Source organism: Cheilinus undulatus, linkage group 11 (assembly GCF_018320785.1).
Source record: "Cheilinus undulatus linkage group 11, ASM1832078v1, whole genome shotgun sequence".
Taxonomy (NCBI): Eukaryota; Metazoa; Chordata; class Actinopteri; order Labriformes; family Labridae; genus Cheilinus; species Cheilinus undulatus.
Genome location: NC_054875.1, coordinates 24,558,642 through 24,586,091, shown reverse-complemented (window position 1 = coordinate 24,586,091; position 27,450 = coordinate 24,558,642). Strand labels below are relative to the sequence as shown.

Sequence of the window (27,450 nt, the reverse complement as noted above, 5' to 3'; positions counted from 1 at the left end):
TAACTGCAATTAATGCATCAATGCTGACAGCCACAGTTTGGATGTCTGTATGTTAAGGGCTCCCGCACATTACAGTAAACATAGTGCAGAATTATAACCAGTTTGCCATTTGAAATGTTACATGTCAGCTAAAGTGGCCTTTGAAAATAATATCCCACAAGGTCATTAATAAAAGTTTTAATCTCACAAACAGGAAGACAGAGGGCTCAGTACCCTGAACACGTTCCCAGAGACTGCATGGGTTTTAGCCTATGCTGCCCTCTGCTGGTGTAAGCCTGTAAACACAGGCTTAACTCTGTAAATTGAGCCTTTCTGTCAGAGTATTCCTACTGTAGCATTCCAGTATTAGACAGCAGTCTGGAAAATTTTCTCGATGAAAAGTGACACCGAGTAAACTGAGAGGGTAATATGTTCCCAAAGCCTTGTCAACACACACAGGGTTAAATAGGGGGACTAAACAGACATGAGGCACAGCTGGTACAGTATTCATGGCATGTCAAATTAGAATCTGACATGCATTACTCATGTAGGAAACTAGCTATACCACAAACGTATCTCAGTGAGTCCTTACTGTATGGGTTTTTATCAGCAGAATGAAGCATTAGGCAAAGTGCAGTAGGTCAAATGGAAGAGATACACTGAGCAAGAGGGAAAGAGCATCAAACTCCTCTACTCATACAAAACACTACGATCTGTCTTCCTCATTCTTTCCCTGCAGGGGAAAAACCCAGTAAATCTACTCTCACTGAAGTCCAGACAGACTCTAACTCACTCTTCTCCAACAACAGCTCAAACACAGTGTCAAAATGCAACTTCTGTTGATCATAAATTCTCGTCATATTTCATGAGCATGGGCCTGCAGGCGCTGTGTGACTCCAGAAACGTTTTTCTTTTTTCTCTCTTCTCCTGGAGTTTTGCGTGGTGTATTGAAAAGCATTTTTGTTGATACAGAGTTCACGCCTTGGTCATATATCATGCTCGAGGTGTCTCCTGGCAGCATGGTGGTGAATTTAGAGGCTGTCTTCGAAGGTGAAAGGTGAGGGGGGGCAAGGCAAGCGCAAGACATCGGCATGCTTGCACTTCTAATGTTACTTAAGTACGCAGGGGAGATACTAAAGACTTCACTGTGAAAGGAGAGCAATCTCTCTCTCTTTCAAAAATTGAGTCTGCCATGAAACTCACTTTATTTAATGGCTTCATTAAGAGTCACAGCACGTACAACAAAACAAGTGGGCCAGCTCAGTATGAATGATAAGACCTCTGTATTCCCCTTGAACTAGCCTGAGCCTGCAAGTCTGACAGTTCGGCATATCAGTTTGCAGCTGTGAGGGATAATCATCACACTAAATTTAGACTATTGATCAGGTGTGGAGATGTGCAGGAAATGTGGCCAGATGTACAGTACTGGATATGCTTTCATCTGCAAGAAAACCAGCAATAAATCAAGATACAACTGTTTAGATTTACGCAAATACATTTGGATTAAGCTGCTCATGAGTTTTAAGCCTTTGTGTTTTACAAACAACAAACCGATATGCCAATCTGTTTGGGACACTAAGAAGAGATAAGCTTAATTAAATGTTGGACCACTTACTTAGGGATGCATATTTGCTATTTCAAAGAAGACAACACAGAAAAGAGCTGTTCAAGAAGAAAACCATGCTGAGACTGAAACAGAGAGTGAAGACCCATTTCCATACAAAAATAAAACATGCCCCAATTTTTCAAAGACTTATGTAACTGCCTGTCATGAACAAAGACACGACTTCCTGGTAGACTTTCTATCTGTCTTCATATCACAACAAGAATTCCCTACTGTATATCTTACTTTCATTAGGTCCTGCCCCATATTCAGTCTTTAAATCGCAGGTTAATAAATGTGTAACATTATTAATTAAAGGGGACGTATTTTACCCCTTTAAGACAAGTTTATATTGGTGTCAGAGGTCCCCAAAACATGCCTGTGTTGCTGAAAAATCACTCCAGTATTAGATTTTTGCATCTGTTTCAGCCCTGCTCAGAACAAGCTGTTTCTGTGCCTGTGGCTTTAAATGTTACTGAGCTGTCTGACTCCGCCCCTCTAAGGATATGGATGTGGCTAAATGGATGTGGCGCTCCTGATCAGCTGAGAGGAGGATCAGGAGAAGAGGGAGGAACTTTCTTCCAAGCGAGGAGGGCCAACTGAACCTGAAGGCGGTGCTAACTCCCCACATGACATCATGAGGGGAAAATCTGAGAACAACTTGTATCAGCACACATTTTCTGAATGGTGGAAAAAGAGAGGGGAGAAGGGAATAGATTTTTCTGATTCTTGGGGGGATTGTGGACAGGCCGGTGGCATATTTTTTTTTCTAGAAAAGCCTGAAAAACTGTATTATGCATAATATGTGACCTTTAAGTATGTATTGATGAAGCAAACATCAGTCAATAAGTATTTTACACCTCATAATACAATTAAAAGTCAACACAAATATAAACATATCAATTAGGGCTTCCCACAAGCACTAACTGTGTGCTAAAAAGCTTTTTTCTTTTGTTGACTCAACAAAATAGTTCCACTATCAAGTTGTGACTCATTTTCCTGTACAATTTAGCCCTTGAACAGTGTTTTATCTTAAGATAAAGTAATTCAAATGTTTAATGTTTCTTTGCAACAGACCTAAATCTCCTCTCCTTAAAGGGATATTTTAGTATTTTTGAAGTTGAGTCGTAGGTATGTAGCAGTAGTAGTACATTGTTGCATTGCTCCTTTAAGAAGGACTCGCTGATTGTACCTGCCAGGAAGCTAGGCTGTACAGTGTGAGTACAGTGTGAGTACAGTTTCTACCCAGGAATGAGCGAGGTTTTGGTAAAAATGGGCCACAAAACAATGTTGGATCAAACACGTACATTATTAAAATGTTTTGTAGTGTATTATTTTTTACCCAGGAAGCTGTGGGGGGGGTTTTCTCACTTTTTTGAAATATAAGAGCACAGTAGCCAAAGTAGCCACTCCAAATAAAAGGCAAGAAATATGTGAAGGAATCTGTGTGATTCAATGTCTGTTTGGCTGTCTGGAGTCATGTCTCTGATCTGCTTCTGCTAATTCTCCTTTACCAAGAAAATAATCACATCAACAGAAACATTTAATGTATTGTTTGCCTCTGACACAATGCTAGTACATGATTTTTTCTCAAGCCGCTTACATAAAGAAGTTACACTGTTTCCCTTTTCTTCCTTCATCTTCCACTGGCACCTTTTAAAGATATTTCTTCAAATCATTTACAACAGTGGTTGTATTTGCCCAAGGCACAGTTAGGATCAAGCCAAAATCTCAAAGCACACCATGTTTACAGCTATACAAAATAGTCTGTTTTAATGGTTAAAGTATCTTTGGTTGTAGTACAGTTTTAGTAATATGATATGGTTGTACAGCTTCCCTAGACTTGCACACCTAGACTCGCCTCAAGGTAAACCAGTGTGCCTTGCTAGAGAATATGAGAACTACTGATTTATGATACCCAGACAGCTGTTATTCTCCCGCCAACTTTCAACACACTTTTTACCCTCACTGAATTATTGATTCAGGCACCATTTAAGATGCGGCACCATAAAAAAGTATTGATTTACCACTGGTATCAGAAAAAAACTAAACCCTTGCAACTGCTGACATTAGGCTACTATGTATCATAGTGTATGATTCTGTTCTCTGTATTAGGAAACAATTAAAGTAAGAGAAAATAGCATAAAAGAATAAGCCTACTTTACCCAAATATCAGTGATTCTGTCCACCGAGATATGCCACCATAACGATGCTCACAGAGAAACTTGTAAAGAGTGGACTGTAAAAGGAACAGACTGTGTGATATCGTGTGCAAAAGGTCTATAAGATGTAAACACAAAGAGCAGGGAAAAAACTGCAATGAATGAACCATATGGACCAATTTCACGCAGGCTGTGAAATAGCACCAAGCAGCATAGGTTCAGACATGCATCTATCACTAACCTACAAAACAAACTCCGTCAAATTGACACTTTTAGAGTTAATACTGATACCTTTACAGTGTGTATATTTGTATTTTTTGACTCTTTTTGGAATAAAAAATTAAATCCTAATACTATCTAGTACTACTTTAGCTAAACAATTCTTTGTAGCATTGGAAATTTACTCTTGGTGAGTCATTTTAAACTATCAAAAGTGTTATCCTTCTATTAACACTTTGAGGTGCAAATGTTCATGCAATATATTATAATTAATTATTAGCATTTATGTTATTTCCTTTCAGTTTGGGTGTAAATCTAAACTTTTTACCATTTTAATTGTTGACTCATTGCAATGCACTGTTGTCATTTTTTATTGGACACCTGTGGCAAAGTCAGGTGTTTTCTGGTAAGGATGGTGCAGAGAGACAAATGCCAAAAAAGGGGAAACACTCTTTGAAAAGAATTCACACATCACCTTTTCCTTTGAAGCACACGGAAAGTCACTAAGTGGATAACTTCACTAATGGTGCAGAAGTGTCTCACATCAAAAGCAACAATAATCCACCAGAAACATGGACAAAGGAGTCCATGCAGGCAACAGGCAACATCTTAGGTCAACGGGCTTAGATCAACTGGTTCTCTCCAGAGTTAGACAGGTAACTCCAACACTAAAGGCCATTTCACGAATACGCTAGGAAGCAAATTTATAACCCTGCTCACCCAAATAAGTGCCAAAGCTACCGAGATAACTACATGCAACATGGTGTTTGGTTTTTCATTCTCAGGGCTTCATGAAAATTAGAACATTGTTGAAAAAAATCCTGTCTAGTTATCCAGTATTGATCCCAGTAATGTGTAAGAGCAAAGTGTATTAGTACAGCACCTATCTGGGTCCTTTCTGAAGTCAAACTTAATATTTGGTTCATTATCAAGTAAAAAAAAAAAAAAAAATTTCTTTTTCTTGTCTTAAATGAAAGTTGGCAGACTATCTTTTGCTTTTAGGCTGCTGGAAGAACAAACAAGAAATCTGACATACATCACTTTATTTCCTTAGCCACTAATACCTCTTTTTTCCATCTCTCTTTCTGGCTCGTTAAAAAAAAAAAAAACGTGTTTGGACTTATCCAAGAATATTCTTTTTGATTAATCAGTAATGAAAGTAATCAGCACCCGCAGGCTTCTACTTTATGTGTGGTTAAGGTAAATTTCATGTTTAGCAACACTCTTCTGTCCTAATTGTCATGCCAATAGAGCTTCTCAAGGGGAAAAATAAATAAGAGACTGCAGGGTTTTTAGGATTCTAGGATGTGTGTACACAGGTGGGTGTGCCATCCCGCCTACAGAGACAGAGAATGTTGATGTTGACTGTAACACTCTCACACATCCGTGACATTTTTACACCAGCACCAGAAGACAGAACCACATTCATATCACTCCTTCGCACCACACTTTGCTGCAGCTCATACTTACTGAAACCTTCCCTATGATAATGTCTCTGTAGTGTCTAACCAGACACCACACAGCAGCCTGACACATTCCAAATCATTATTATGCAATGCTCTGATTTCTTCAGAAGACGGCACTTTGTAATGTAAGTAATTATCAGAGTCTTAGATCATGGTCTATTTCTGAAGCTCAGACATTCCTCAGATGAGAGTGATGTGGAAGATGATCTCCATGGAGGTCAAGGATCAGCTTCATCTCTGCTACTGAGGGGTAGTGTCCTTCGCATACTTGTCAGAAATGCATCTGATCTAGGTTAATTATGCCCTGTTAAAAAAAACTTCCAAAAAAGCAAGCACTAACATGGACAAGTCACACAGAAACAGCTACCCCTTAGACCTCGATACACATACTTGCATGCAATCCAGAATGTACGCAAGCAGAAACACTCATTATAAGATCAGCTTTGCTCAAATGTGCCATGTTCAGTCTGGGTGTGAGAGCAGCAGGGGACAGGTGGGGCTTTTAGGACATTTGTCAACTCTGAAGGGACACAAATATATCAGTGAGCCTAGCGTGAAAGCTCAGATGATTGATGGCCTACTGAGATAAGTGTAAACTTAAGAGTAGGTTTGTCACAAAACCAGAATTTACAACTTCAATGTGATACTAGAAATACCACCGCAACAAAAATAGAAGCCTTAGGCGTCCAATATTGGATGATTTCTTGTTTTCAGTTATCAAAAATTGTAGGCAAACTCCTGCACAGTTATATGACTGATTCCTCTAACACAGAAAATTAAAAAAACGTTTTTGTTTTGATCATTAAAATAGCAAGGTTGGTATTATTAGAAAACACTCGTTCTTAAAAGCATCACAAAGAGAGCATCAAGGCTTTTTGTAGCATCAGATATCAGATAACCAGATGTATATACCTGAAAGGAGGGAAAAGATGCATTTTTCTCTCCCAGCAGAAACATTTCAGGTGGAAGAAGATGGCTGCAGTTGCAATAGATGGTAACAGACCGCTCTCTTACCTGTGCTCCACATTGATTGCACCTCTGGTTTTCCTGCTGCTTTTTCTGAGTTAATCTCCAACCCAAACAGGCACACTGAGAATCTGCTATTTCCTCTGTGAAATCCGTCCCAGTGTGAGTCCAGTCAAGGCCCCTCAGGTGGAAGAAAAACAGTCAGAAATATCTTCAACTTTTGTCATCAATTTCCAAAGATTCCAGCCTAAAAAAAAGGAAACACTCAGCCTAACGCCCACAATGGTTATGTAGGAAGGACATGTGGGAATAGAGACCACAAACATCCACCTCCACCTCTCTACATCCTCTCTCCTCCCTCCCCTCTCTGCCACTCACAGCAATGTGTGAAAACAAAGCTGGAGCAGGAGATTCCTGCAGCTAATTGTGGCCAACTTTAATAAGTGAGGGCAGATGTATCATAAGGAGACAGCAGAGGGTGGAAGGTGGCAGCATGGAGAGGAGAGAAGGAAGAATCAAATGTCAGTGAAGGCGTAAGGGCTGGGAGTGAGATAAAGTGCACACAGATAGTCTTTTAATCTGTGGTTTAACGCACTGATCAAACACTGTAAAATAATTGTAAAACAGTCACTGATGAAGGCTCATCAAGAAAGAGAAGTGTAAAAACATCATTTCTCACATCCCTGTGTAAATGGATCTGCATTAGTGCAACATAAACACAGCCAGTGCAAAATATTCAGAGGGAAAACTGCGAGTCTTTGACCTTTGGTGCTGCAAAAGTTGAGAAAAACAGCTACAATTTTAAACATATGGAAAAGTAACACATACATGCGTAAATTCTGACTTCAGTGTTATTTTGTACTGTCTGGAGCTTCCAGTAACCCACAGTGCAGACCCCTTACAGTGACATGAAGTTTACAGCAGCTGTCCATATCATTCTAAAAGTCTATACTACTTCATAAGAAGAGTGCTCTCATATGTGTAAAAAATTTGGGGAAAAATCAATAAAAATGCTGATAATGTAGCAAAAGACATTCTCAAAGGACAACCAGCTTATACAGAGCATTATGTGTTGTATAAAAATCCGACATTCAAAGTAGGTATGCTGCCTACTTTCTCAGCCACTGCTCCACTGTAAGATAAGGTTAGAGGAGGAAAAGGACAGCGGGTTACAGTTGTAAGCACATTTCAGCACCCAGAGGCCCTGAGGGGTAGAGTTACAGGGACATGCAGCACACCAGGACTGTCCCTGTCTCTCAGTCATACACAGGCCAGATACGTTTTCAACACAAACCATTAAAAGAAACAGTTGAATTTCCGGCTGTCATGTCTGCATGATTTCTTTGAGAAAACTTAAATAAGACAAAAAAATATATTTTTTAAAATTTGTCATACACCAACAATATTCAAAGTGGGCCCAGCTTTAGTACAAGTTGTTTCTGAGACAAGAAGACTGATTTTTCATGATTAATTGCCTTTCTGTTGGATGTATTATTGCTTCACAAGGTGAGAGGGGAGAACTAAAACTCCCAGAAATGTCCAATAGGGGGATTCATTTACAGCATGATGCTGCCACCACCATGCACAGTGGGGATGGTGTTTGTCGTGACGTGCATTGTTTGGTGTCTGATGGTCAAAAACCAGTCTCCCATAGGCCTTTTGATGAACTCTAGTCTAAATTTAATCTGAGTTTTCTTCAACAGTGTCTCTTTGCCACTCTCATATAAAGCTTTGACTGGTGAAGAACCTGGGCAACAGTTGTTGTATGGAGTCTCTACCATCCCAGCTGCTGAAGTTTGTACATAACTCCTTCAGAGTAGTCATAGGTGTATTGGTGGCCTCTCTTGCTTGTGTCCTTGATAATGCTGGAGAAATTCTTGATACTTGTAGATAGTACCATTACAGTTAAATAACTAACTTACTTGGGAGATATTATTATCAAACCAATATTTGAAAAAAAGAGATTTGTTTTTAAAAAGTATGGCATGGATGTGATCAGTCCAGGGTCCTGCTGAGGAGTCATGAAGCCAAGATCGCTCTGATAGCAGCCTTCAGCTCATCTGGATTGTTGAGTCCAGTGTCTTTTCTCTTCCTCTTGACATTTCCCCAGAGATTCTCTACGGGGTTCAGCAGATGGGGGCATGAAGTGCTCTAAAATCTCCTGGTAGGCTTGACAGCACTGACTCTGGACTTGATAAAGACCAGTGGACCAACAGCAGCAGATGACATGGCACCCCAAACAATCACTGACTGTGGAAAATTAACACACTGGACTTCAAGCGCCTTGGATTCTGAACCTCGCTGATCTTCCTCCAGACTCTGGGACCTTGATTTTCAAATGAAATTCAAAATTTACTTTCACCTGAAAACAAGACTTTGGACCAATGAGTCCAGTTCTTTTCTACCTAGCCCAGGTGAGACGTTTATATTGTTGTCTGTGGTTTACGACTGCCCAGTACTAATAACACAACACTTGTAGTCCATTTCCTTGGCCCTTCTGTGTAGTGGCTCTTGGTCCACTGACTCCAGCCTCAGTCCATCCCTTGTGCAGCTCCCCTAAGTTCTTGAATCTGCTTCATTTACAAGGCTAAGCTCATCCCTGTTGCTTGTGCTCTTTCTTTTACCACACATTTTTCTTCCAGTCAACTTTTAATGAACATGTTTTAATACAGCCTCTAAGAACAGCCTGCCCTTTCAGTAGAGACCTTCTGTGGCTTACGCTCCTTGTGGAGAGTACCAATGATTGTCTTCTGAACATTTGTCAAGTCAGCAGTCTTCCCCATGATTGTGGTTGTGTGTACTGAAACCAGGTGAGAAAATGAAGGCTCAGGAAACCTTTGCAAACTAGACTTTACCACAATATATTGGTATAATATTTTGAGTTTTTTGGAGCTGTACTCCGTAATCATCAAAATTCTAACAAAAAGTACTGAAATATTTTACTTTGTATGAGATCAACCTAGAATGTATAGAAGTTTTTTTTTTTATTTTTTTAATTATATCATGGGGAAAAAATGAACTTTTACATGACATGCACCTGCACATTTAGGTGAAAAGTTAGAAGACATAGTAAACACAGTATTGTTGAATGACTCCTTAACTTTGCTTGTCTGGCTGTTCATAGGACAGCAGCAGCAAGAGTCGCAAGCAGGGCAGCGCCACTGGAAGAGGTCATATGCAAAGAGGTATTGGACATGACTTAACAGAGCTTTCTTTCACTTAGATCAGATGGCCTGCTGGTGGCACGCTATCATAAATACAACCTTTACTATGAATACTCCTTCAACACGTCACCACAGCCTGAGATCATCACATTTGACACACCTTTTGCTGGGAGGTTTGGCCTCATGACGTGCTTTGACATCCTCTTCCGCAAACCTACAACCCTCCTGGTGGAGAAACTAAAAAGCACCCAATTCTGCACCCAATTCAGTGTCTTCTTTTGTTTCTGTTCCTAACAACAGCCTTGCATTAATTTATCAGGGTGTGCGACAGCTGATCTTTCCCACAGAATGGTCTAACACCCCCCCCCCTCCTCCACTCAGTCCAGTTCCCTGTCACCTTCTTATCAGCCAACCTTCGCATTGACGAAATGGATGTGGGAGGAAGTGGTATCTATACACCTTTTTTCTCTACCTGCCACCAGGCATGGAACGGAGAGCCAGAGGGGGAAAGCTGCTGGTGGCCAGGGTGCCGGTGTTAGACCCTGAGTGGTCGGGACAGAAAGAAACCGCACAGGAGAGGACAGCTGAATCCACATCATATCCAGCTGCGGCCTCTGAATCCTGCAGACAGGGAACTGCTTTGAGGCTTCTTCAGTCCCTCCATCCTCCAACACTTTCACATCAACCATAAATGACGACCCATTCACCTTTGTCCTCTTATGGAGGATGGAGGGTGAAGCTAATGTGTGCAATGGCTCCTTTTACTGCCACCTGAAGTACAAATGGTTTCCACATGATGGCAGCAATGAACTCTATGCATTGGGTGCATTTGCTGGATGGCACAGCACAGGTAGACACTACGACCTGCAGGTATGGATAAGATCATTTTAAGATTTTAAATATGCTTTATGAAACTCATATCACCTTAATCCCATTTCTGTTGCAGATTTGTGCACTCGTCCATTGTGCAGGGTCGGACCCCAGCTACTGTGGAGTACCTGTGGAAAGAGCAGAGTCTAAAATCGGCTTCCTGTTGGAGGGGAAGTTTGGGACCAAGTATGTCAGTCTGTTGACCGATCCATTTAGTGGCTTTGATTCAATAATGGTACTTATTACTAAGAAAAAATAAATAAAAACATTTATTTCATTGCAGGCTTCTCAAGGGCCCCTCCCTACTGTGGGGCCAGGTAATCAGTACCCTTTTCCCCCTGTGCTAAAACATTTTTATATTTCTTATCAAAAATTTGCATTAGCAAAATGACAGGATGGATGGATGGATGGACAGATGGATGGTAGGATGGAAATAAGTTTTAAAGTGAAGCCCTAAGTGAGCAGTCCAGACATGTTGAATTACTGTGTTATATTTTGTGTTCATTGATCGTTGAAATAAACTGAGAATTGTTGTTAGAAAATCACACTAAACTCTGCTGCTCACTGATTGAGACTGAACTTAGATGCAACAGCGGTCAGCAAACAAGAACAATATCAAGTTGTGAATTTATTAACAATAACAAAACAATAAATGCCTTATTTAGAAGGGTTGGTCTGGAGGTAAAGCCAGGAGGCGCCCTGAGGTGACAATGCATGCCTGCAGCAGATGACAATAACCACACACAGGTACACTAACAGGGGTCTTAATGCCTGGGAGCAGAACCTGGACTGTCTGTCCTGTCATGCATTTGTGTGTGCAGTACTGGGACCGTCTGCAAAGGCCTCATTTCTATCGCCATACGTTTGTTCTCCTCCTGCATGGGAAGAGTGGAGAACACAACAGATTATGATAGGGAATACTGAGACCTCAATCAAAACTGTTAACAAATTCAATTCAATTCAGAGCTTTATATATTGGCATGGACATCAACTGGTTTCATTATGAAAGCATTAAGAATAATAGCAGACAAAGGTCTTAACCCTTGATAAAATGTAGACAAAATTTAGAAAAAATCTACATATCATCCTGGCCCATAGAGCAGGATGATATGCAACCATAGAGAGCAATGGGGTCTATCACTGAGTCCAATATTTAGGACAACAAAATCCTTGATTTGACTTCTTCAGCCTTTGTAAAACAATGTTTTTAAGTTACACTGAAATTTCCTGTGATGGCAGAAATGTCTTTGTACCTACAGCCACAGCTCTAGCTTTCTTCCTCCTTGTTCTCTTCCTCTTTTTGCCCTGAAAAAAACAAGAAATGTGTTTACATCTTCCCATCTTTTACCTAGCTTCCGTTTCAGATATTTGAGTTTCTGAATTGTGGGTCTTACATAGTTACCACTTGTGGACCAACCAGGGTGCAGCTGATGGTGAAGTCTGCTCTCTAAATCAGCCTGAAGGAAATTTTTAGCCTTCTCATCCTTAGACATGGAGTTTCACTGTGGATGGCACATCATCAGTGAGCGTATTAACACATGAAAATATGGAGGATCCACAAAGTACACAGTATCTTTGTGTCATAAAAATGAGAATGTCACTAAACACAGTGAAAATGTTGAATACACTTACTATCTCAGCAAGGGAAGTTGTTATACACCGTTTTCCTTTTTTCTTCACATCAGCAGGAGCATTTGGTCTCTGCTCTTCAGTGCTTTCTTTGGGCAATGTTTTTCTATTGATAAAAAAAGGAAACAGAGTGAAATACAGTGCCTACAAACAATATTCATACCCTTGGATGTAAGCGACTCCATGGTCAAGAGGAAGAAAGTTCTTTGGTCTGATGAGCTCAAAATAATGCTTCTTGGCCACCAGACAAGATGCCAAACAATGCACATCACCAAAAACACACAATCTCCGCTGTGAAGAAGGGTGGTGGCAGAATCGCACTGTGGGAATGCTTCTTTGCAGATGACCCTGGAAAGATTGCAAAGGTAGAGGATAAAATGAAAGCAGTAAAATATCGGAAAATCCTGGAGGACAATCTTATTCATTCTGCAAGAGAACTATGGCTTGGAAGAAGATTTTTTTTCCAGGAAGAATACAGTGAAAGCTACGCAGAAATGATTTAAAGACAACATGGTGAATGTTCTGGAGTGGTGGAGTCAAAGCATAGACCTCAAGCAGTTTAGCAAAGAAGAGGTAAAATTGCAGAGTCCAGATGTGCAAGCCTGATTGAGACCTAACCACACACACTCAGTGCTGTGATTGCAGCCAGAGGTGCATCTACTTAATACTGACCTGAAGTGGATGAATATTTATGCAGTCACTCATTTTAACTTACATGTTTTTTCAGTTGATATTACTTTGCTGGAATCTGTTTTCACTTAAACACTAAAGAGGTTTTTGAAGAAAATGCAGCCTCCTTTAGCTTTTATTTGAAATGGACTCTTAGTTGCTCTCACTTATTTGGGATTAGTTTTAGTTAAAAGCTCAGCCTTTTCTTTGAACAGGAATTAGTTTTGACCCAAAAAAGATGCCTTGCTATTGCACAAAATAAAGCACTGGATCAGTTTTGGACTTGATGTTTGGGCTGAGCTTGAGTTGATGGCAGTCTTCATTCAGTAAGGGATTGTGTATGGCAGGGGTCATCAACAACATTCTTTTTTCTCCTTTTTAATGTATGCCATTTCTGGGCTCTAACAGTGGGATCAGTCGCTATACCAGCCACAAGGGGGTAACTGAGATATTTTAGCTGAATATTTCTGTGGCTGTCATGTTGTCTATCACTTAGTTTGATGCTGCTGTGTAGTGATCTATGAAAAACCCAAGCAGCAAAACTGCACTCCTAAAACACCTGAAGCCGAAAGTTTCCATTGGTCCATCTATGATTTTTTTTTTTTTTTAATCAAAGATGGACCAATAAATTTAAGTTTAACATGCATTATATTTGCTAATAATGGCTGGCAGGTGGATTTCTGAAAAACTGATAAAACATAAAGTCATTCCTGATTAACTTTTTTCAATCTCAATTATTTTGGGAGTATTTATAATGACTGTAGGGATTTAGAAAGTAAACGATACCTGAATTACCACAACATGCTTTATCCTGTGCATGTTTTGAATTTGATAATATTCTGATGGGAAGATATGCGGGCCGCCATACACAATCCCTTACTGGCCGCCAGTTGATGATCACTGGTGTATGATGTATGACACCCCTACTTACTACTAACTAAAACATGGAAAAATAGAAACAGCTTTTTTGCTGTTCAGATAACACTGCTTCCTTATCCGTTTCCAGCTCCCCTTCCAGCTCTGCAATGAGTTCAGCTTCCTCATCGTCATTTGCCTCCATAACCTTTTCAGCCTCTAATATGATTTAATTGAAATTGTCTTTAGGCTCCTCATCAGACATGTCTTTAAAGTTTCTTGTAATACTATTTCCAAGCCGTGAGAATGATCTTTTTGCTGTTGTTCTGTCCATTTTGAGTTGCTCAACAGTTCCACCAATAGCTTGATCAGCCATGCTGAATTTTTCCAGGATCTTGATTGGTGAGAGGGTAAATAAAATTTTCTGATGATGCTTTAGTTGCTTTAATTTTTTCTTGCTTACAGGATTCCAGGTTTTGTTCTTTCTGCTTCACAGTTTATAAATTGTCATTCCTGGTTTTCCAGGTTATCGGTTGTCCCCGGTTTTCACCGTCAAGTTCTTTAATAATTGTGCAGCTCCTCACTTGAAAAGGACTGAGTGTGCTACCGAAACATAAACTGGATTCCACTCAATGCTTTAATTCCTTTTCCATTTTTTATTTTGAAAGGTTGAGTGATTGATTTTCATTTAATCAGCATCCTCTGGATGGCATTAACAATGCCTTCGCATAGGTGTTAACCTTTGAAATAGACAAAAACAGAAATAACATGTGCTTAATGCAACCCATGCATAAATCAAAAACATAGCTCTGCACTGCATAAGAAAACCATTAAGCATCACTGCCATATTAAACGCTTGATTTTCAACATCACTGAAAATATTTTAACTTTTAACTTAACTTTTTAACCTTTAAATCATCTATTTATTGCATTTTAATCCACAGTGTTTTAGCATATAGTCCTTTTAAGTCAAAATAACCATCACATTATTTAAACTTTTTAACCAAAACACTCCTACTGTGCAAGCCCGCAAAAATCAACACACTGCTAGTGCACGAGAAATCCCAAACCAAACAGCGAGCTATCAATCAATCAATCAATCAATCAATCAATCAAATAATCTAAACCGGACATCACCGGGTGCCCACGTGTGCCAAGATTCACCGACCGCGCTCTTAATTCAACATCTCTGCTAACCAGAAGACCAGAACACAAACAAGCATGCCATCCATCCGAAAAGTTCATAACATAACGATCAGCACTTAAATGTCCATAACAACACGATGCTCACGCCTGAGCCGGCACCGTCATAGTTCATTAACAAACAAAACAGTTTAAAGTCCAGCGCTCTTACCGGCTGCATCTTCGGTTTTTGAGTACACATTCCTGCACAAATGTCCAGCTGAATGATCAGCTGCTGGTCTCACGCCTCTGCTCTGCTGCTCACCTGCAGCTTTCTCTCCTCCACCGGAAGCTGTCCCCCAATTGTAGAGTCCCAGGTGCACTTGCACCGCTTGCACCCAGGAACAACTTTCCCTTTCCGGTTCAACTAACCTAGTTATTTTTAATGTCTTTTTATGTCCTTCAAACACAAATTAAAATAATAAAGGGAACTTTAGCTTGAACTTTTTGCCAATTAGTTTTGCTTAACTTCTTCATTTTACTTTTAAGGGTGTTCTTGAACTCTCTTTTAAGATATTTCTTTGTTTTTAACATTTTTAAATTACATCAAAATATTAATTACGATCTGAATTATTTCTTTCATTAAAGATATATGATCAAAAATCTGTGGTTTGACTTGACACCTATTGTGATGACCCTGTGTACCCTGACATTCTTATGTTGTTGTTTTACATGAACACATCTGATTACTTAACCAATCTATTTACTTGCATTACTATTGAGTGAAACAGTCTTTCAACTTCATAACTGTACTCACTCTTCTGAAATGTTTTGTCCATTGGTCCAGCGTTGCTGTAAAAGCTTGTCTGGACATCCCTGGAGCAGCAGTTTTCATGGCTTCAAAAGAGTGGAACAGATCTTCCTGGAACAAGGTCTGTGCCTGCATGCTGGCAGGCCAGTAACCACTTTTCACCATCTCTTTCATATCTGGGGTCCATTGCTTGCGGCAATTTTTGCAGAAAAGCAATGGAAGTTTAAGATCATAACAGCGTGAGAGCAAACAAAAGACACATTTAAAAAACAAAAAACTATAAACTGAAGTAATTTGCCACATAAACAATGATGTTTTTTCTACAATCCTACCATTAATACAAATAAGAATGATGGCTCTGCCATCAGAGACCACAAGATCTGAAGCCTCACAGGCACGGATCTTCTCCAGAAGACACAAAGGCAGCAAACAATCTACAAGCCAAAGAATAGTCAGGGGGAAAATTAAGAATGAGTTATCAATAATAATATCAAATTCAATATCAGAATGTGTTTAAAGAAAAAAAAATCCCAGTCAGTTAAAAATAAGATACCCACCTTGTTCACAAGTGCCATCCTCGAAGATGCTGTATTTTAAACTCTTCAACTTCAATACAAGCTCTTGTCCAGCAGAGTGTGGTTTCTTACTTTTTGCAAACCTTTGAGCAGCCAAATAAGAATCCCTGCTGCTTTTTTTTGTTCTTTTTTTAATGTGTGATTAGTGATTGATTTACGTGGTATCTCACACTCATATCTGAGTTTTTATTGGCCCAAAGCTGAATTACATGGGAGTGATTGGTTTAGTATGGTTGTTTTATGGCTCTGCGGTCCCTATATGTATTTATTTGATTTTTAATTACATGACATCACTTTTATCATTTATTCTGAATTATTTAGTGGACCCCCAAGCTGTGGCTTGCAGACCCCCAGGGGTCCCTGGACCCCAGTATGAGAACCACTGGTGTAGAATGTGATCTTGATGGAAACTGCAGTCACATTCTGAACAAAACCATGCAAAAGGCATGCACTCCTCACAACAAATGACTGCTTCTCCAAGATGGCAGTGCTGGCATTTTCTTGGAATAATGTGTTCTGATGACAGGAGGTTGTTGATGTTCTGGGGCCTTGCTTGTTGCCAACATCATTGAACAACCCCCTGTCTCTGACCCCAAGCGGTGGATGCCTGTTGATGTGAATCTTGAGCTCCAATGCCCTCTGATTCACCAATAACATTTTGGAGCCTCTGCAGATTAAAATCTCAAAAGAGCAAAGGGGTAAAAACAAAAATGACAATAGTGCAATGCTAAAAGTACCATGGCCCCTGAATCCTAGGCATTTTCCTTGCTTTGATATAGAAACAGTTTTCTCTTTTTACATGTTTGAAATAAATCATAACTACTAGTTTAGTTACAATGAAGCAGGTGTTGGAGGATGGAAGGATAGTTGGAAATGTGACAACAAAGCCATGACCCTTAAGACTCAGTGACTGTGGGTACTCAATCGTCAAGCAAATCAACAAAATCATTGTGGTCTGATGCTGTTGTATGAAGTTTTCTTACCCGTGCTATCAAGACTGAGCTTGTGGCGCTAAATTGTGTTAATTTGATTTTTGCTTAATTTTAAGAAAACTGTCAAGGGTTAGCTGGCTAATTACTGACACAACCTCAATAGAATATCATTTCGCAGAGCAACAGCAAAGATGTAATAAGGCTTTATTTTAAAAATTAAGCCCCTTTTGACATTAGGCATACTGCATTTTAGAAAATATATTTTAAGGGATTATTGTGCTTACCAGGATCTTGGTGGCTGGCACAAGGTGAGTCTAAGATGGGAGTCCTTGGAGAAGTTCCAACTGTTTGAAATAAAAATGACATAAACAAGTGTTTTAAACTCATTTCCAGCTGTACAAGGAACCACACATCTTGTAAAACTAAACAGTGAATCCTTGAGAAAAAATACACCTTTAAAAACTAAACCCAAATATAATGTATTACATGCATTTTTTGAAGCTTTTTTGTACATTAATGGGTTTGTCATGAACTCTATGAATTATAGACTGACCGGATGATCCTTTTTTTTGTTCGTTTAAAGGAAACCACACACCGTCCATCCAGATCCCTCTTCACCCAGGTCACATTTGGCTGTTTTTTCCTTTTATTTGACTCCCTGTTGTGTTTCTTTATGAACACGGTAAAATAGAAGGATTAAAATTGAACAACAAAAATTATATTACTTACAGATTTCAATATAATGACATGACAGCTTGCCTGTAAATCTTCAACAAAGGCATCCCCCAACAAAAGAGCGGCCTCAAGTTTGTTGTGGTTTGACATTGTACTGAAATAGAAAACCATAGGATAAGTTGGACATGAGAACCATTAACTCAGACTTCCTGGCCTTGATAACTAAAAAGGGAAATCATGACCCAAACTGAAAATAAAGTTTCTGTCATAGACTGTAATGCCAGTGGCAAAGTGGACCAAGAGCAAATAGACTTTCATTTCGACCCTTGGTTATAACAAAAAGGAATTTTTCTGTATTATTTTTTAAATTCATTACTTCACCAATGGGTGGTATGTCAACTTACCTGGAATCTGAATTTTTGTTTGTGTGTCATCAAAAAATCTCACAGTTAAAACTATAATTGAGGAATATTTGACAGTAGCATGCCGGTGGTGTAGGACCGGTTTGTAAAGGAACTTTCTACTCAGTGGTTTGTCAGCCAGAACAACTAAGCACAGAGGAAGAGGGAGTGCCAGTCCAGTATTTATTTAGGCAATAGTTCAGCTGGTTTTCTGGTAAAAAAAAAAAAAAAAGAGAGAGGAACAAAGGCTTTCTGTAAACATCTCCAACCCAGAACTAAATGTTACAAAGTTAATTTATCAGAAAACAATCATCAACAGCAAGAAAGAATGTAAATTCACCATAATAAATGAATGGAAACTTTGCATAAAAGGTGATTACAATTTTCAGTAAAAAAAGAAACTCACAGTTTAAGTAATCATTTAAAAATACTGAGTTGAAGGGACATCCATATACCACAGCCAGCTCCTTTGCTCAGAGAGAATAGCACAGGTAATATGTCTGCCTTTTAAATGCATTAGAGCCCAAAAAACTGTTTAAAAATGAAGTTTGAAATGGAAAAAGCAAAAGAAAAACCCACCCTTCTCCGATTATTTCCCCTATCGATGTAGCACAGACACAACTGCTAACTCTTTGGATATCCCGGATAATACAAGCAAATAAATTCATCAGAATAATTGTAACTTTATTTGGAAAAACAGACACCACTATATTAGAAAGAATCATGTCATCAAATCTCTGGAAGAAGGAGGTCTAAAAGCAATTGATTTTGATCCCATTCCAATGTTTCCCTAAAACTGAAGTGGTTGCAGAATCTTATTAAACAGTATAAACATTTTTGGTTTATTAAAAAATTTCTTGGATTTTGGGGGTATAGAATTTTTTTCTAAAATGTGATTTTGAAATTTGTAAACTGCCAGTCAAACTATTTAAATTCCACCAACAGGTCCTCCATTACTGGAAACTAATCTTTACACACAGTTTCTCTCCCCACAACACATCAATTTGGAACAATAGATGTATACTAATAAAAAGAGAAATCTTTCTATTTTAAAGAGTGGTCTGATAAAGTAATTTGGTCTATTCTACATTTAATGGATGGCAGAGGCAATATTTTTAATTTCACAGAATTCAGTAATAAATAGCCTACAACTTAAACTGCACCCAAAAAGAATATAATGATGTAGTCAATGCAATTCCTCGAGCTCTGGTAAATTAAAGGATATTTATTTTAGGAATCAACAGTTCCTCATCTGTACCCTCTGTTTATTCAAGACTGTCTTTTTTCCAGATAAAAAATGGAGCAAAAACAAATTTTTTTCTCTCAAAAGACTGTTTCCCCTCACCCTTTAAAAAGGAGGTTTTTGTTAGAAGGATACTCAAATGTTGTTTCCACCTCTAGAAAAATAAGATGTAAATATCTGAAATTTTCTATTCCACCCAAAGCCAAAGAAGTGCACTTTAAAACAATGAATGAGATTTATCCATGCACAGATTTTATGCACTTGAAGTTTAATAGTGATTCGAATGAATGTACATTCTGCAAAAATGGAATTGAAACTCAAGAACACCTTTTCTATTCTTGTAATAAATCTAATTTAGTTTGAAAAAATTTTCAGAAATGGTTTTCTGATCATAACTTGCCTTTGTCAACATTAACATATAATAATGTAAGACTTGGTGTACTTTTGGAGGATTCCAAGTTGGAATTTCTGTTTAAACCTATTAATCCTTGAAAAACATTTTATTCATAAATGTAAGTTTATGAATGTTAACCCACTTTTTGGAAGAGCTTTCTATATATTTTTTTTTAACACTTTAAAAGGTATCACATCAAAAAATGCACAATGTCTTTATGAGCATTTGTTAGTCTTTTCCTTTGATCAGACCCCAGGAAATTGAATTTATAATTGTTTTTGTTTTTTTCTTTTTTCTTTCGTAATGTATGTCTGGTTTCTTTCCCCTTTAATTGGCTTTCTGTGGTTGTTTTGTTGTTCTTTTTGTTTCTTTTCTTTTGCTGTTGCTGTTTGTTCATTATACTGCCTTTTATTGTAACTGTTCTGCTCAGTCTCAAACTTGATTGTCTTTGGAAATTAATCTGCTCTCTTTTGGGCTGTGAAGAGGAAAGTGTGAACTAAAGAATGGATTGAAAATACAAAAGATAAGATTGTTCTATAATTTAATTTATGTGTCAAAAGAGCACACACGTTTTGAAAAATATAAAGCATTTCTGATAATGCCTAATACTATTGAAATGAGGTATTCCATTACAATCATGAGAATTATTTAACAGAGCATTTAAAGAATATTAAAAACAAATTTTCTTTTTCACTTTAGTATCATACATTGTGCAAAGTGAAGATGAAATTAAAAATGTTAATTGAATAATTGAATAATTATTCTATTTATGAGTTAAAAAATGCATAAACATTTTGAAAATTAAGAAGCTTTTTTTTTATTGCCTTTTAAATTTTTAATTTTTTTCATTCAAATTTGTGAGCACTAAACAAAGAGCATTTTATGAAATTTCGAAATTTTAATAAAATAAAAATCATGATACCATAAATGTCTATCATTTGTGCATTTATTTATTTGAAACTGCATTTATCGCGTGTTCATGGTCTCACACGAGTGCTTTTTATCCAGAAAGATCTGAAGTTCCCTCGTATACTTGTATGTGCTTGTGAGGCGACCTTGCCTCTGGCAATATGGCGGACACGTCGACGTATCACGGCATCGGTCAAACACAGCCAATGAGGCGTCCACGTATATTATGTCTACGGCTCTGAACATAGATCCTATCAGACTTGAACGGCCCTTCACTTGGTCTGCCTCTGGTTGTCTGCTGGTAAGCTGATTGATTGCAATAAGTTCCACAAAAATACTCGAAAATAAGTTGTTATTTTATGGCAAAGTAGTATTCATCAGTGAAGATGAGAATCCCTAACATCAACACTTTGTCATGATATTTATTCGTTACTAAGTATTTTAAGCTCAAGTTGTCATGCTATGTTGCTAAAATCGTAGCCTCGCAATTGATTTCCGTTATCTTAACTGTTAGCTAAATTATTGGTGCCTCGGTTTTAGCATATCTGGAGCTTAAAACTACCAGAGCGGCCCAGAGGGACTTTCAGTTATTATTGAAGGATTGCTGATTCCAAAAGTGGTTTTTATGCCTGGTCTATCCTGAAAATGTTACAAATACAGAGCAATACAGCCTTTGTACATGTAGAGCAAGCGGAGGCCCTAATTAGAGGCCAATTAGCCAAAATTAAAAACACCTGTGGAGGTGTGCAGGTGTCCACTAAAGCAACCAAGCTGTGAGTTTGGTTTAGTCCGTTGTTTAAAGAAGTCATGGCAAGTATTGAAATACTTGGGAGCAGGTTTTTCTCGTATGACAAAATGTATAGTCAGGACTTACGCGAACAGAGCTTTGCTGACTGGCCGTTTAGAGATGAATGTAACTGCACACCTGAAAAGGTAAGAGTGTTACGGTCTAAATGGTTGTCTGGTTAACTGGTGCCTTTCAGGCGAATGCATCTGTTGCTGTCGCAGTTAAAGCCACTCATGACAATTTAAGAGTCATGGTAAGTGCCTCTGTGTTAAAACCAGCCTCTTTGTTTTAATATCAAAATGTTGTGCAGGCAAGGCCACTCATAAGGCCTGGGGGACAAAGAAGAGAGCTTTTTGTGGCCCAGTTAAATAAGGGGCCCATTAGGAGGTCCGCAAGAGAATGGCTCATGGTAATGTTGATCTGTAACTGGATTAGTAACACCTATCAAAGCAAAAAAAAAAGAATTTTATTTATTTATGCAGTGGTACATTAGTCTTTTACAAAATGCAAAACCTTATTCTTATATCAGAATTACCTTTTTAGTGATGTTAGCAATGTGAATGGGTAAATCGACTGATCTACTTGGAAAGTAATGTTGGACTCATAGCTAAGCAATGATGTGCACCAACGTAAAGATACCAGAAAATAAAGTAGACAAAACTGAGACAACTGTAAGGAAAAAAAAATAATGAAATGATTGCAAAACATGGGTTAAAAGTGGCCTAAATAGGTTACTTGTTAAAAATTTGGGTAGAAAGTTTAAACAAAACTAACAAATTGGCAATGCTGTTGCAAAAATGGCAGATACAATTGTGAAAAGGGGTTAAAAAGTGGCAAACAAAAACATGGCCTTATGAGGCACAAATGAGATAAAAGTGGCAAAATGGATTATTGCAATGCAACAATGTGCATGAATGGGTAGGGAAAATGAGAAAAGTGGCTAAAAGGTTACAAAAAGGGCCTGTTAAAGTAGTGAAGAGGAGCAAAAATGGGTTAGAAGTGGGAAAAATGACAAACGAGGGAAATGATGGCGAAAAGGGCTAGCATCAGTGCTACTTAATAATTTATACTTATTTTAGGGGTGTTCATAGCTCCAGAAATAAAACAAAATTTACCACAATTTAATCAATATATTTCTGTGTCTGATGGAGATAATTCCAGGTATATCATAGACTTGTTTGCACTGCTATGTTATACCACAGCCTTAAATCCAAGGATGTGACAGCTTTGTGATGTATGCCTAAGCAGGTGCCAGATTTAGTTTCCTATAGCATCAGATGACTGGTACACAGACCCTGTGCTTTCCCTGCTCTCCAAATCCTGGTCATGTCATGATTGATGAGCTGCTGACGGCTCACTTGACGATGCCATGTTACCAGCTCTTAGCCCACCAGGCTGCAAAAGATGATCCTCCTCTGGTTTCATTCTCATGCACACTAATCCTCACACACAGCCATGGACTTATGTACTTGTATTGCACTTGTCATCTTTGTCATTTAGTTATCAGCTCATAAAATTTCGTAATATAATGTGATGCACTTAATATATTTTTGTCTTTGTAGATGGCCAAGGCTGGGTTTGTCCACTGTCCCAGTGAGAATGAGCCTGATGTTGCTTGCTGCTTCTTCTGTTTGATCGAGTTGGAAGGCTGGGAGCCAGATGATGATCCCTGGTGAGAAAGAAAGCATGGCACCCTAAGGCCGGCCACACACTACAGGATTTTAAGCCCGATTTGGGGCGAGACGGTATCGACAGGCATCTGTTTTTTGTTTTGTTTTTCTGAAGTCATGTGATCACGCAAGGTCATAGGCAGGTCGGCAGGTGTGTGGTTCAGAGGATTAAAGATGAAAAATCTCTGGAAATTGACCTCATATGTGTGGTCTCACACAGTTTTAAAATCGTTTCAGATTTAAAAGTCGTGTAGTGTGTGGCCGGCCTAACTTACCTGTGTCAATCAGTATTTATTAGGACAGTGCAAACAAATTTTACCAGACAGTTAAAAGGGGTGGGTCTAGACCACACTAGTTGTTGTATTATAAAAAAATAATAATTAAAATTATTTCACCACGAGCAGGCTGATTTTTGAAGCATTATAACTGATTTAAGATATACTGGTACATTGCAAAAAATAGAGTGCAAAGTAAAAGTTTCCCTTTTCCTGTGATTTCATTTAAAAAGTTTAACTTTCATAAACTCTAGCTTCATCTCATACAAAGTGAAATATTGCAAGATTTTTTCTTTTTATCTTGGTGATTATGGCCTACAGCTCATTGAAATAAAAAATCCACTATCTCAAAAATATTAGAACATCACAACACCAATAAATAAAGCATTTGTCATACAAAAATGTCTACATTCTTTGAAATGATGTTCATTTAAGCACTCAGTTCCTGGTCAGGGCTCCTTTTGCATGATTACTGCATCAGTACAACATGTCATGGAGCCAATTAGTCTGTGGCACTGCTAGAGTGTTATGAAGCCCAGGTTGCTGTGATGACAGTGTTCAGCTCATCTGTATTGAGTCTGGTGTCTCTCTTCTTCCTCTTGATAATAAACCCAGAGATTCTATGTGGGGTCCAAGTCAGGCCAGTTAGCTGGCCAATCAAGCACAGTCATACTACGGTCAGCAAACCAGTTTGTGGTAGTTTCGGTCTCACTGTGGGCAGGTGCCAAGTTCTGCTGGAAAAGGAAGTCAGTTTCTCCGTAAAGCTCATCAGCAGATAGAAGCATGAAGTGCTTTAAAATCTCCTGGTAGATGATGGCTGACAGCGTTGACTGTGGACTTGATAAGTGGGCCAATGGCAGCAGATGAAATGGCACCCCAAACCATCACTGACTGTGGAAACTGAAAACCTGGACTTCAAGCACCTTGAATTCTGTGCTTCTCTGATCTTCCTCCTGACTCTACGACCTCTCTAAATGACTTTCAACTGGAAACAGGACTTTGGACCACTGAGCAACTACCCAGTTCTTTTTCTCCCTAGCCCAGGTTAGACAGTGTTGTGTAGAGAACACATCACTTGTAGCCCACTTCCTGGAGTGTTAAAGTTAAGTAATTAAGGCTCCAATTTGCAAAGGCTCACAAATCCTTTGCAAATTGGACTTTTCCATGATATTCTGATATTTTGAGTGGATTTATTTTCATGAGCTTTAAGCTCTAATCATCAAGATTAAACAAAAAAAAAAATCTTGAAATTTTTTGTTCTGTATGAGATAAATCCAGCATTTATGGAAGCTTATCTGTATGAATTAAATCACAGGAAGAAAATGAAAGTCTACATGAAATTCTTACGTTTTAGATGTACCTGTATTGTGGTAGCTTGAACTAAATGTTCTCTGTTCAAAACTCTAAGCCCAGTTTTACACATTTTAATACACAGTGTTTGTATCACTACAGAGAAATCAAGGAAAATTTGCCTGCCACAAAACTTAGCCCTTTCAAAAATCACCCTTGGGCTAACAGATAATTAATCATTGGTTGTGCTTTGTCTTGTTCATTACATTATTTTCAACTGGATGTCAGATCTTCTATTTTCTAAATCACATTTTTCTCTGCTGAGGTCTGAACATATGAAGCGCTCCCCTAACTGTGGCTTCCTTACCATGAGAAAAGACTTCACTGAGCTCACTGTGGCTGACTTTTATCACATGGAAAAGGAGCGGATGAAGGTCTACATGGTAAGCATTCCTATATTTCTGTAAGGACTGTGTGAAAATAAGGTTTACTAAAATACTTCAGCAGGAGATTGTTCAGATCCTACTTTTTGTGTCTTTTTAGAGAAAAGTTTTTCATAAGAAGATGGCATGTTTGCGGGATGCCATAGACCACCCACTCAAGAGCCTTAAATCTCAGTTGGAGTGCACATGATGGTGTAAAAACATTGTCTTATTATTTTATGTAATAGCAGTTTTAAAAAGATCAATAAAGTTTTGAGGGCTACATTATGCTTGCACTATTATCTTTGACCACAAGATGGTGCTTTTGCCTCAGTCTGACTGTTTCCCTCCTCACACACTCATTCTGTAGTCTGACACTCAAATCTTCACAAAGCAATCTTTAATGAAGGCACACACTGAGCAAGATCACAATGTGGGCTATATTCCCTCTTTTCAAACCAAATACTTACCATTTTCCTGAACGTGCCACCATCTCTGCCACCTCTTTTCAAACCTTGACCCTGGACAGATGGCCTGAAGCCCCTCCCATTCAATACCAACTGTTGCCCCAGTAACATCTGTTACATATAGGGGGACAGTGTGTGCTGAGAGGGCTCACCAGGACACTCGCTTAACCCCTACAAGGAGGACTGAGATTTTAGAAACTTTACAGAAAATCGATAAATTGTGGTGAAGTAGTTGTGCAGGACTCACTCAGAAAATAGCTCTGTTACACTTGTTCTTTACCCGTCTTATTTAACATTAACAAGCTTGAACTTATCACTACTATTGGCCAAAGTAAACTCTGAAGATTTTTAAATTCAGACTATGGCTCTCTGTCTCTTGGACGTCCAGCTGCATGGGGTACAGGATTAAAACCTGCTAGCCCTTCTCCAACCTTCCTCTGTTGTGGATTAATGTCTAATGTAACACTCTGGACACTGAGCCCAGATCAGCTGCTTAATTCTCCTTTATCCGCTCGCTGCAGAACAAATTGAAGAGAGAATATTTTTAGCCAAATAAAGTTAAATACGCAAAAGTGATGTAACATTTCCAATGAAACTGTTAGGCTACAATGTTCTCGGTGGATTTTCTTAAGCACATAGATGTATACTTTTGCAAGGTATCCCCTCAAATATCCATATTCCACCATCATGACTGAACATTTCTTTAGAAATATGGAGCTATTATGTGTTGAAAGGAATATCCACAAAAATGCAGCCAATACAATTCCCACAAATGAGAATGGTGAGAAATGGGATTTGACATTCAGTTAAGTGGTTTGGTATTTGCATAAATACACAGATTATAAAGAGTGTTTACAGTAATTGCTAATGTAACTCTAATCAGGGTTTATACCCACATCCGTGTCAATCCACTTACTAATGTGTGCTCCAGAAAATGAACAAAGAACTGCAGGATGGGCTTCTGTCACTGATTGTCACAGATGTGGTGGATGGGCTTATGGGTGGGAATGGTGCAAAACTGATGGTTTGATTGGATCATATTCTGATTAGGGACTTCACATGGTTTCTCCCACCCCACTTTGAGTGTAAATCCACTGATATAAATTTAGAATAAACTCATTGCGCTAATAGGAATCTGCATTGCTCTACTGCACACACACTTTATCTGATCTAATTAATATACAGTGACAAAGGCCTCCTCTGTAGTTTTCCAATTAATGTCTTTAGCTAAACAAACTGTAAACAGAGTGTAGCAGATGGAGAAACGGACAGATGTTACCAACAGAAAGTTTACAACCTGAGCTTTCCATCAGACCCCATCTGTTGCTCCTGAACACGGTACCTCCCTCTTACCCTCCTCCAATGCTTCTCCTCTCTCCTCATCAGCATCTATCAGTGGACCCTGATGCTCCAAACGCTGACTGCTCCAGCCCAAATTAATGACATCAGCATTTAGCCTCCCACATGACCTGGTTCAACCGTTGGTTAACAAAGACGAGATGAGCCCCATATCCCATCAGAGGGCCAAATTTGCATACTTGCTAACAATGTAATGTTTTGATGTTTGGACTAAGTATTACCCATGAATGTAATGAGTAGAACCCGAAGATGCATAAAAATGCTAAATTAAAGGGGTTTGATGCTTTTTGGAATTATTCTAAGGAATCACCTGAGGAGAGAAGTGATCTGAACCTGGTACTAAATTTCCTTTTTTGGTGTTGCTTGAACTTGTGGTGAATTATTGAGTCATCATTCACTAAAACACTTTGAATCTGACCCATCTGTTCGCCAAAAGTTATCAAACAAAACTAACTGAATAAGAAAGAACAAGGGTTATTTTTCTGTTCATTAAAACACACCAGTATTCATACAAGTGTTTGAAATGACACTTGCAG

General features: G+C 38.6%; 1 protein-coding gene, 1 long non-coding RNA gene and 1 pseudogene across 5 annotated transcripts; 2 read left to right on the top strand and 1 right to left on the bottom strand.

Moving 5' to 3' along the window:
* Positions 1-974: 974 nt before the first annotated feature.
* Positions 975-10,688, top strand: LOC121517174 (annotated as a pseudogene).
* Positions 10,689-11,044: 356 nt separating this feature from the next.
* LOC121517933 lies at positions 11,045-15,075 on the bottom strand. Of its 2 annotated transcripts, none has more exons than XR_005992602.1 (5): positions 14,937-15,075; positions 12,062-12,164; positions 11,824-11,931; positions 11,683-11,734; positions 11,045-11,304 (listed from the first exon to the last, which is right to left on the bottom strand). It is a non-coding gene; the product is annotated as an uncharacterized LOC121517933 (long non-coding RNA). The 2 variants fall into 2 exon arrangements; XR_005992601.1 differs by having other exon boundaries at positions 11,687-11,734.
* A 5,747-nt stretch (positions 15,076-20,822) lies between these two features.
* On the top strand, positions 20,823-27,190 carry birc5b (baculoviral IAP repeat containing 5b). Of its 3 annotated transcripts, none has more exons than XM_041798553.1 (4): positions 20,823-20,945; positions 22,994-23,103; positions 24,992-25,109; positions 25,210-25,371. In XM_041798553.1, the coding sequence occupies exons 1-4, from the start codon at positions 20,871-20,873 to the stop codon at positions 25,297-25,299; spliced, it is 393 nt and encodes a 130-aa protein (XP_041654487.1). In that variant the 5' UTR covers positions 20,823-20,870; the 3' UTR covers positions 25,300-25,371. The 3 variants fall into 3 exon arrangements, with proteins under 3 accessions (XP_041654487.1, XP_041654486.1, XP_041654485.1); XM_041798552.1 differs by lacking the exons at positions 20,823-20,945; positions 25,210-25,371 and adding exons at positions 21,391-21,577; positions 26,942-27,190; XM_041798551.1 differs by lacking the exon at positions 20,823-20,945 and adding an exon at positions 21,394-21,577.
* Positions 27,191-27,450: the final 260 nt, after the last annotated feature.

Excerpts from the sequence above, each read along its gene's own strand:
- birc5b (XM_041798551.1), top strand. The coding sequence starts at position 21,452 with ATGGCAAGTATTGAAATACTTGGGAGCAGGTTTTTCTCGTATGACAAA. Across the intron at positions 23,104-24,991 it reads GAGCCAGATGATGATCCCTG|GTCTGAACATATGAAGCGCT; the intron begins GTGAGAAAGAAA and ends TTCTCTGCTGAG. Across the intron at positions 25,110-25,209 it reads AGCGGATGAAGGTCTACATG|AGAAAAGTTTTTCATAAGAA; the intron begins GTAAGCATTCCT and ends GTGTCTTTTTAG.